This window comes from Musca autumnalis, unplaced genomic scaffold (assembly GCF_047663935.1).
Source record: "Musca autumnalis isolate F117 unplaced genomic scaffold, ASM4766393v1 scaffold_4, whole genome shotgun sequence".
NCBI lineage: Eukaryota > Metazoa > Arthropoda > Insecta > Diptera > Muscidae > Musca > Musca autumnalis.
Window position 1 is genome coordinate 47,850,459 of NW_027411977.1, and position 11,308 is coordinate 47,861,766.

The following is an 11,308-nucleotide window of genomic DNA, read 5'->3' on the forward strand; positions in this document are numbered from 1 at the left end:
ATTTTTCTTCAATTCTCAGAATCGTAAAAATGTCGTAAAAGCTTTTATTCAAAAATATAATTTTTTAACAAAAAACAAAAAATTTAAAATTTTTTCAATGTGACTTATTTCGCGACTTTTTTAATATTTGAATGAAATAAACGTTATTATAGTTATTAGTAGGCTTATATTTATGCATTCGTGCAACAAAAAATAATTTTTTGAAAAAAAAATTTTTTTCATTTAATATATTTTTTCAAATTATTATTTTTTAAAAATCGATTTGTGCGTGAACTTTTTTTATATTTCAATGGAATAAACGATAGCATAGTAATTAACTGCTATGCCTAAATACGACCGTATTCCCAGGGCGTGTGTGGTGAAAAAAGTAGAACACATGTATTCTTATGAGAACTACCGAAATACGTCGAGCGTATACTTTTTGTAAGTTGAATATTTTCAACTTTGACAGAACGTACGATATGTTATTGAATGTATGTATGTGTGTGTTTTGTATTTTGAAAACAAAATCCCAACAAAACATGATATACGATTTATTGCCAAGGAAAAATGTTTGTTTTACGAATGAAAACATTTAATAAAGTTTCAGTCGCGGTTTTTGTGTTTTAAATGGGATTTCGGATTCAACGTATTTGGGTAATACGGACGCTCAGAGAGCGTTGTTGTTATAGGTAGGTGAATATTTTTTGTACGTCACGACTTCAATTAGGTATAGCTGTTATAGGCAAAAGTTCATTCATCCCTGCTACAGGAAATCATTTTTGAGGAAAAATGTCAAAAAGTCATAACCCTAATGTACATATATGGTTCGATCTGGGCCTTGGAATTAACTAAACTGCCAGATAGTTTATGCTTAGTACATACCTTCATAAAAACTATATACATATTTATGTACATATTACGTAATATTCGTAGTCTTCTTCAATGTTGAAAAAACGAAAATTGGCATAGAAGGGAAAATCCAGAGTGACTGGAAGGAGAGTAAGTTATGGAGAAATGATCCTTGTAGTTAGGAAGACAACGCATTTTCAGGTCTTAAGTCTTTATATTTAATACAAAAAACTTTGAGCATATTTTCCGCTTCAAACCCGTTCTTTTGGGTGCCACAGTGGGCTCGACTCACAGGCCAGACAACATCACATGGCATTCAGTCTTAGCTTATGAATAGAGGGGTAAAGCGCCGGCCGAGCAAATTGATAGCTCCACATATTGCACGGTGAATAAAGACGCTCCTACTTGATAAGAGGAGATTGTCATGGCAACCCGTTATTTCCCTTGGGAGCAACGGTTAAATCAATCTCGGATTCGGGAACGAAGGATTATAGAACGGCTTCTTTTGAATGGCATGATAGTGATAGATTCGAAGAGGTGCGCGTGATATTTATAAGGCAATTTATAGAGCTATAAATCTATGCGTCTGGTTATAGTTTAAATTTCTACAGAGCTGACATAGCGCAGTTCTTCCATCAGAGGAATATGACCGACCGACACACTGTTCACCGCCTGGTCGGTTGAAATGAGGCTCCACATGAACGAACATATTGGTCGATGGTGTCCTGATTCCGACCACTATCTACCCCAGATATTAGGTGTAACGTTCGACAGCATGTTTAAGTTGTCCGTACAAACCACAACTATTTACGACAAGATCAGAAGAAGGAACAAAGTTCCCAAGTCGACCGTGTTGAGTGAAAATCTTAGGTCAGGTTAAAAGATGTGCAGCCAAATGTCATCACTCATGCGCAACTCCTGTTGCTTGTGAGAAGTATTTCACTTGGAAACCACCGGTCCATTGTGCTCATCCTGAGAAGAGATAAAAAGGTGTTGGAAAGGAGAACGACAGGAAAAAGATATGGGGATAGTAGATATAACAGAGCCGCTGTTGCTTGTTAGCATGTACTTCATTTGGAGACCAAAGCCCCATTGTGCTAATCCTAAAAAGAGACTAAAAGGTGTTGGAAGGAGGAAGGGCAGGAAAAAGTTATCGGGAGAGTACATAGAACAGAGGAGTGCCACCGTGGTACAATGGTATGCACACCCGCCTTGCACTCAGAAGGTCGGGGGTTCGATTCCCCGGCCAGGCAACATCAAAATTTTCAACGGTGGCAAACACCCCTCGGTAATGTTGGCGACATTTCCTGAGTATTTCAGTCATGTAAAACTTCTCTATAAAGTGATGTCGTAAGACACGCCGTTCGTACTCGGCGATAAACAGTAGGTCCCATATCATTGAGCTAATATGAATCGGGGTGCACTCATTGATATGAGAGAAGTGTCCCCCGTCCCGTCTGGGATGTTTGTGGAACAATTATATTACATTACATATATTACAGGATGGGGAGAAAGGGTGTAATTGAACTTCTTAAGTCTAGGATGGATCGCCCTCCCATAGCCACTTAGGGATCCTGCAATAAGTTAACAGGACCGCGAGTTCTATGGAGGAGAATAATAATTTATATACAATCTTATGGACAACAAACAACTTCTGTCTTGATGGTCAGTATAGAACATTGGCAGGGAAGGTGCTCAATTGCTTCAGTATCGTTCACATCTTGACATAGCCTGCCTTACTCAATGTTTTTGTGTTCTCACTTAATTGTCATAGAGTTAATGCTGCAATCAGCAGTAATGACCCATACAACGATTCTGATCAATCCCATGGCAGCGAGTTCTTTGGTACCGAATTGACCCGAAACCATAGTGTTTCGGCTAGCATCTGCCAACCCAGCATCAAACTTATGCTTCTACGTATGTTTTCATGCTGCTACAACAACAATTCTGATCACTGATTTACGTAGAGTGAGAACAGGAGCAGTTCTACGCCCTAAGATTGGCGGCCAGATTGACTTTGATACCATGCAACCAGGACTACAACTTTGAAGCCTTGAATTTAATAGTGAAGTATCCTAACGACTTTAGAGCAGTCTGGCTATTCACGTACACCGTGACTGTCCTATATTCAAAGTCTGTCAATCTCATTATTAGTTCTAAGGCGCTCAGTACTGCGAATATGTAATATCGAAGATTTAAACACGGTTTTCTCGATATGGCATTTTTGAAAGCAGTACCCAGCGTAGCTCGAAAACGGATGATCCGATCTTCATATGTTTGTGTGAGATTATTATACACATAAAAAGCCAAGACCTTAAGCGAGAGACTTAAAAAAAATTGGACGAATTTTTGGTGAAAGTACTACCAATTTTTTAGTTAAAATTGAAATTTTGATTGTCAAACTGTTGACAATTTTTTAAAAAACTGACATTTTTAATTCCGCTTAAAGACAAGCTTATTAGGTTCATAATGATCCAACAAAAAAAAAACGTATGCTGATCGGTTTATTTGATTTCGAGCTACAGTGGGCACCGCAAACTGCTTTAGTAAAAACAGTGTTTTGTAGGCGGCCATTTGTCAGAACACTGTGCAATATGTTTCAACAAAAAAAATCCAATAGTACATAGCTCAAGATGTGTCCTTTCAGATGAAAATAAAATCTTCTGAAAAAGTTTGGAAGATTTCTTGTAAAAAATGTACGAAACATTGTTATTTTCGTGCTCAATAAGTGGCCTAACATGATTCATAGGTCATAGTTTCCAAGAGAGGAAACGTTGCTCACGATCGCGAAATGGCGACGTGGCTTAACTAACTCATGATCAGAACAAAGAAATTTAACGATCTGCTTTAATTAGTACTTGCATTTCCTAATGCCTCGGACTTCTGCTTCTTATAATATTACAACATCAAAGGTGGAATAATAAAATGTTTTTTTAACCTCTCTTTTCAGGCTACGATTTAGTTTTAGCTGAGGATGAAGAAATGAATCGCATGATTGAATCATTAAAACTTTTCGATTCGATTTGCAATTCAAAATGGTTTGTGGAAACCTCAATAATACTTTTCTTAAACAAAAAGGATTTGTTTGAAGAGAAAATCAAAAGATCTCCATTGACAATATGTTTTCCTGAGTATACAGGTAAGGTTAATAGTAATATTATTAAATTTTTACTAATCGAATTCCCTGTGTGTGTTTTTGTTTCAGGACCCAATACATTTGAAGATGCTGCCTGCTATATTCGAATGAAATTCGAAAGTCTAAACAAACGTAAAGATCAAAAGGAAATCTATACACATTTTACCTGTGCCACAGATACAAATAATGTACAATTTGTATTCGATGCCGTCACCGATGTCATAATTAAAAACAATCTCAAAGATTGTGGTTTATTCTAGATACTACTATTATTATTATTAAAATAATTATTAATTCTATATATATGTGTGTGTAATTAAAAGAAACAAAAACTAGTATGTTTAGAACTAATTTTTTAATAATTTCATTCATGCAGAGTCAAAGTCATTCCATGTTTATTTTTTTGATTAAGAAAAAAAAGGAGAAAAGAAGTAGCATATGAACTGAATTATGAACAAAAAAGTATGAATATAAAGAAACTTTTCAATAGAATGCCGCCACTACATTCTACTCCAGTTTCGTCACGTCATCATCAATATAATTTCCATGACGAGAACTAAAGAAAACTAGAAGAAACAAACAGTTCCATTTATTGAGAATCATTTGTATTACCTTCCTAACACAAACCATTCATTCACTCACCACATTTTGCGACAACGATTTTGTGAAAAACAAGCAAACAAATATTCCATATTTGATCTAAATGAATATTATGTTCTAATATTTAATGTGTTTATAAACCTACTATAGTGTATTATTTATACCATTTATACTGTATCCATATTGAAAAACTCTTGAATTTGTTTCTTAAAAGGCCTTCTTGTTAGAACTATAAAATTTAACAATTAGTTACGCCACTAAAGGGACTAAGACTAAAATTGCTTATAAATTAAACAGTTGTTGAGGTCATGACCTCTACAACGGTTAATTTAAAAGTTTTGTTTGGACAACAGCACCATTGTAGCCATATTTTGGTGTTTTTGTAGTCTAAAAATAAGGCCTTTTCTTTCTTTTTCCACAAAACTATTTTTCTTCATATAAATTATTCTAGTAATAGAAGACCCCATTTCTTCTTTTTCTTCAACCTATAAAAATCGCATCTCCTACAACAAACTATGAATACACTTTTTCCATAACTAGCATTAATATAAATATTATTATTTTAAACAAATATTCTAATTTTATTACTAAACAAATGTGTGTTTTTAAGTTGAAATTTATGACAAATTTAACGAATTTCTTTAAGTTATATAAACAAAAAACCCCACCCCAATTAATCTAATAATTATGTCCACTTGTGAATATACAAAATCTAGACATGACAAATAACAATAAAAATGAAATTGAAAATATTTGTTCTCATCACAGCATAGAATATTTTCCATTTCCTTTTTTATTTATAATCGCAAATATACCTTATAAAAATGTTACAATTTGTTCTCTATAACAGAAACAGAAACTGCCTGCAAAAACATAATTTTTCTTAGCAGCTGATTTGTTTTAATTTTGTGCATTTTTTATAAAAAAAAAGTTAAAGTTAAATTTACATCCTCTCTCTCTATACATGAAGTAACAACATTAAATGAAAATATTTTGTTTTTAAATTTTTACAATATTTTTTTACAAACATAAGTAAACAAAGTGATTATTAGTCTTAACAACAACAAAAAGCGCAAAACGAATTTTGTCATAAAAGAAAATAAATAAAAAAAATTTACATTTTGGACAAATAAATTAATGTTGGTTTTCAATTTATTAGCTAAGAAAATTCTTTCCCTAGTTGCATAGATGACTATATAACAGAATGTTTCTTCTTGAAGGCCAATGACTATGGTTATATTTTCGGCACTACTTCAACCTTTTGTTTTTAAGAGCTTATACTTCATTTATACCCTTCCCATATCGTGTTATATGGTATATAATAAAGATTAACTTTATTGGTCAAATTTGTATATCCTCCGCCTTTAGGTTGCAGACCAAAAAAAAATCATTTTTCATGAATTTTTCCAAAGAAACTACCAATATTTTTAAGTAGATATTTCTTTCAACTAAGGGGTCGATTATGCATTGCCACAAACTTGAGTTGCTTTGCCAGCGCGACTGAGATGAAATGTTGTATTATTGATGTCAACCGAACTGGGTGGTCGATAAACGTGTTATCGATCAGTGTTTTTTCAAACTTGTGAACTCTATATTCAAGCCAAAATACACAATTCGTCAAAAAAAAACTATTTTAAACAAATAAGTTCAGTGGAAGAAAGTGTACAGAACAACAAAAAACAAACTATCAAAAGAAATTTGTGTTGATGCTCATATTAGAAAGATCTGTATAATCAGTAAATTATTTTAGGTTTAAGGCGTATTTTCGATTGCCAAAGGATGTCGATTAAAATCCCACTGAAGTCAAGTCAAGAAGAAACTTATGACCGTTGCCCTGCCCATGACATTAAAATTATACTGGGCTATTTTAATGCCAAAATTGGAAGGGAGAATATCTTTGGCCCAACAGTCGGAAAATTCAGTCTCCATAGTGCTTGGATACCAGAGACCTCCACCAAGGAATCCATGGTAGGTATGACCAGGAGTGTCGTGCTGCTAACGAACAGAAAAATGCGGCATATAGGGCTACTTTACAATCAGTAGCAACGCATAGCGCACGATAGTGGTATCGGGAGAAAAGGAGAGAGGAATAACGTCTTTTCCGCAGGAAAAAAAAAGAGAGATTGAAAAGCGGGAGTGTGAACAAATCGAGATGTACAGGAGACAGAATGAAGTCCGAAAATTCTACCAAAGAGTGAAACATCAAACTGATGGCTTTGGAACTGGCACATCCTCCTGTAGAGACCAGCAAGGTAATCTAATACAGATAGTGTGCTAAGGATATGGAAAGAGCATTTTTCCAAACTGTTGGTATCCAATAGTAGCGAAGTCGACGAAGATACCACAGATCCAATCCCAGAAGATGGTATTGAATGTATACCAACCGGCCAAGATGAGGTAAAGACAGCAATAAACCGGCTGAAGAATAAGAAGGCAGCAGGAGCTGATGGCCTACCTACCAGCCGAGCTGTTTAAAACCGGAGGCGACACGTGTATGCATCAGCTAGTTAGCTCCATCTGGCAGGAAGAACGCGTACCCGACGATTGGAACCTGAGCATCCTGTGTCCCGTCCATAAGAAAGGAGATAAGACTGTATGCTCCAACTATAGTGGCATAAGTCTTCTCCCTATCGCCTACAAGATAGTGGCAGGAATATTGTGCGAACGACTAAAGCCCATGATCAACGAAATAATTGGACCATACCAATGCGGCTTTAGACCTGGCAAGTCCACCGTTGACCAGATATTTACCCTGCGGCACCCTGCGGCAAATCTTGAAGAAGACCCAAGAGATGCAGATCGACACTTACCACCTTTTTGTCGATTATAAAGCAGCCTTCGACAGCCCACTACGTTCAAAGGTATTCCAGGCCATGTCTGAATTTGGTATGACTCTAATTGACACAAGATCTTCAGTTAAAATAGGAAAAAACGTCTGCGAAGAGTTTTGTATCAGGCAAGGAGCCGCATGTCACGCTTATGCTGATGATATAGACATCATGGGACGATCAGTAAAAAAAGTAACCGATACCTTTATGAAAGTCGAAGGAGAATCTGCTAAAGTGGGTCTGGCGGTAAACGGCGAGAAGACCAAGCTGATGGCGTCGACGCGCAATGCGTCCATTGAGATCGGACCAACTGTTGAAGTTGGTTCCTATAATTTTGAGGTAGTAAAAGACTTCGTATACCTCGGCACCGCCGTAAACACAACAAACGACATCAGTTGTGAAATAAGAAGAATTGTATGGGCCAACAGATGCTAATTGGCTTAAGTAAGCACTTTAAAAACAAAGCCACAACTCGTCAAACAAAAATAGCGCTTTACAAAACACTGATACTACCTGTGCTGATGTATGGTTCCGAAGCCTGGGTACTTGTGCAAGCAGATAAGGCAGTGCTTGGCGTGTTTGAGAGAAAAAATCTTCGAAAGATCTACGAACCGATCTGCTGCTATACAACGACATAAATATAGTTAAACGTATTGAGATGCAGTGATTGCTTGACTTGGCCATATAATAATAATGGGCGATGATGAACCCGCTAAAAAGGCGTATAAATTCGAGCCACATGGCTGCACGCAGAATTGGCAGGCAAAGAATAGATGGCGCAAACAAGTGAATGGTGAGATGACAAGGCGCGGTATTCCAAAAAGCGAAGCACGAAACAGAGAGAATTGGAGATCTTTTCTTAGTTCGGTCTATGGAACAAATGTTCTGTAATGGGCCAGCTAAGTAAGTAATCTTATCTTTAAGCGAAACATAATTTTAAAAATCTATTTTAAGAAGTAATTTTCAATTTTAATGAAAAATTGACCTTTTTTGTCCAAAAAGACAAGATTTGGATGTATTTAACAAGCTCACCAAAATATATGAAGATCGGTCCATTCCATCTTAAGGGCGCTTTGTATTGAGCAAAAAAGTCAACTAGACCATATGTTTTCATGGTCAAAAAGTCGAAAATTTTCACTATCATATCTGCCTGAAGGAGCGTTCCAGTGCTTTGGCGATGTACTAGAGAGTTCTTAACTATTGTCTTGGCTACAATTTTTGTCTTAGTATTGGATCAAAAATCTCAATGGCTTGGCTGTTATAGGTGAAAATATGAAAAAGAAAACAAAACGTAAAAAATTTTGCATTTTTACATTTTCGAGTTTTTGACCATGAAAACGAAGTCTTTTCTAATAAGTCAAAATTTCAAACAGTTTACGAAATATGAGCAGAAGAAAATTTGCCAACTTAAAAAAAAAAAAAAGAAAAAACTGCAAGTCATAATGTGGAAGCTCGATTTTCACCGTAGACGCGTATGGTCTAGTGGACTTTTTTGCCCAGTACAATCACAAGAATCAGAAACGTGAAGCACCCCTTAAGATTTTTCCTTCCATAGTAATCGTCCCACCCTAGTGTATATACATTCAAGTTGATACAATCAATAATGTTCCTCATTGAAATAATGGTTTAAAACCCCAATTATGTTTGGACGAAATCTGTTTCAGACTATCTGGATGGCTGGAGCGCACGATAAATCTCGAACGGAACTACCGATTTGGAACAAAATTTGGTCCTAGTAATATTTTGTCCAAACGTTACTTCTTCTGGTACCTCCGCACCCCCCACAAAAGTTTTATATTTTTCGCTAAAATTGTGTACACGATAACAACAATGTTGGACCAAACATTTGTTTCTAGTAATATTTCTTCCAGACATAGATCAGGTTACAATATAGACAATATCGGTCCACTCAATCGGATACCATCTACACAAATTTTCAATGAACCTTGTAAGGGAGGAGCCAGAGGCAAGTTCACTTCAAATTTTTTCGCAACAGGTTTTCTTCGAATCCCCTATTTCGGCGGTGTATTTTTCGGTGAGCAAGTCCATACTTCCTGAGATAATGGCCCAAAAACTTGAAAAACTCTGCCGATACCAAATGACTAACTGTTTCAGGTGGTCTAGCCACCTTTTCCGCTTGTGCTCGTCTACTAGCCTGTTGACTTCAAAAGTGAGTTTCCTAACTTTTGAGTCTTCAGGGTTCGTGAGACAAAGCTCATTAGCTAGTCCTGTCGCTTCTGCTGGGGTTTAATTTCGGGTATTCGAACAGCAGGTATGTAGCGAGAGTCTGCAGCTGTGGTGATGTCCCGGCAAATTTTCTCAGCAGTTTCACAGTTGCCCAACATCAGCATGGATTCCGATTTCCCAGTACCACAGCAGCAATACACGCTATATCCACACATAACAGTTGAGGACTTAACCAGATAGGTCGTGCCAACGAACAGTCTTGGTGCTTTTTGTTATGGAAGACTTCCCTCCATGATGGTTATGTCTGGCGAGCTGTGGCGATCTCATATTATCCTCGTAGGAGCGCCTACATTTACCATGCAACATGTGGAGCTATCAATTTGCTCGGCCACCACTATATCTCTCTGGTCATTGCCTAGGATGGAATGCTCGAGCTTTACTGCTACCCTCATACATTCCATGCCAAGCTCAAGTGAGATAGGTCTGTGACGGACAGACAGGTGTGCAAGGAAGGCAGGTCCTCCTACTCCACTTCTTGTATAATCCTTACTCAAAACTTTGTTAATATCCCAACGTTGCAAGCTACAGGTGACGGTGAGCTCTGTTTCCTGGATCGAAAAGCAGGTACCATGCATTTCCGGGGTGCTGAACAACAAAGCTGCTGAGTTTGTTGTTGTTAGAGAGTTTTTGGAAGACTGCGGTGGAGTCAAATAATCCAACAACGACGACAAATCCGACGAAGAAGTTGAAGATGGTCTGGAGCAGCAATATAACTCCTATCGCAGAATTCCTAGAGTCGGCTAAGGCCAGAGCATCCTCGGAAGTGCACTCATGTCCTACATCTCACCGATGTTGACATGTGCTGGATGCGGATTTGGCAAACGAAACAGATGTATGGACCAAGTTTCATCCCGGACTGGGACCAAAAAATCTCGGGCAGGCATTCCGGCATAAATTTCCGCTCCCATTGTGAAAAGATACACGAACACATATGTACTTCTTGAGGTCGAAGAAGATTGCTTCGAGTCAATCCGGTGCATAGAACCGGACGCCGTGGGATTTTATTATCTCGTGGGTAAACGTTGTTTTGGTTGTGCCACACACTCGTTCCGCCGTCTTTCCGATATTATAGGCATTACGCCCATTACCTACTGATCATTGCACTATCGCCAACATATGGACTCTTCAAATAACACTTAACTATGGTTCCCTCCTATAGCGGTTGCTTTAAACCGTTATAGCATGTTTATATTAGACCTTTTTTCTGGGGTAATCTTCTTTATGGGGATTTATTTGATGTATGTATATTGAATGGAATTGACATTTGAAATCCAGTGGGTTTATTAAAACCGGTTATATGTAAACGTACTATATATAAATTCGCTTCTAGTATAATAGCCTGTTTATATTATGACTTTTTGTCGAGATAACCTTCTTTATGAGGATTTATTTGACGCAATTTAATTGACATTTGAAATCCAGTGGGTTTATTAGGGCGAAACCTATAGCTCTGCGTGTTGCGTGTGCGTTCAAAAATACAAAAACAAAATACATGTATTTCAAATTGAAAACAACAACAAATACATGTATTTTGTTTTTGTATTTTTGAACGCACACGCAACACGCAGAGCTATAGGTTTCGCCCTTAAATCCGGTTATATGTAAACGTACTATAACAGTTATAGAAAACAAAAATAAGTAGGCTCCGTTCCAAATTTCATTGATA

At 37.0% G+C, this 11,308-nt stretch overlaps 1 protein-coding gene across 1 annotated transcript in view; it reads left to right on the forward strand.

Annotated features, from left to right (window-relative positions):
• Positions 1 to 5,701, forward strand: part of Galphai (G protein alpha i subunit) — a 75,098-nt gene extending 69,397 nt beyond the window's left edge. Inside the window, exons 4-5 of the mRNA XM_073985794.1 lie at positions 3,782 to 3,970; positions 4,037 to 5,701. Coding sequence (XP_073841895.1) covers positions 3,782 to 3,970; positions 4,037 to 4,227 — 380 coding nt within the window. The 3' untranslated portion in view covers positions 4,228 to 5,701. The remainder of the gene's footprint in view (positions 1 to 3,781; positions 3,971 to 4,036) is intronic.
• Positions 5,702 to 11,308: the final 5,607 nt, after the last annotated feature.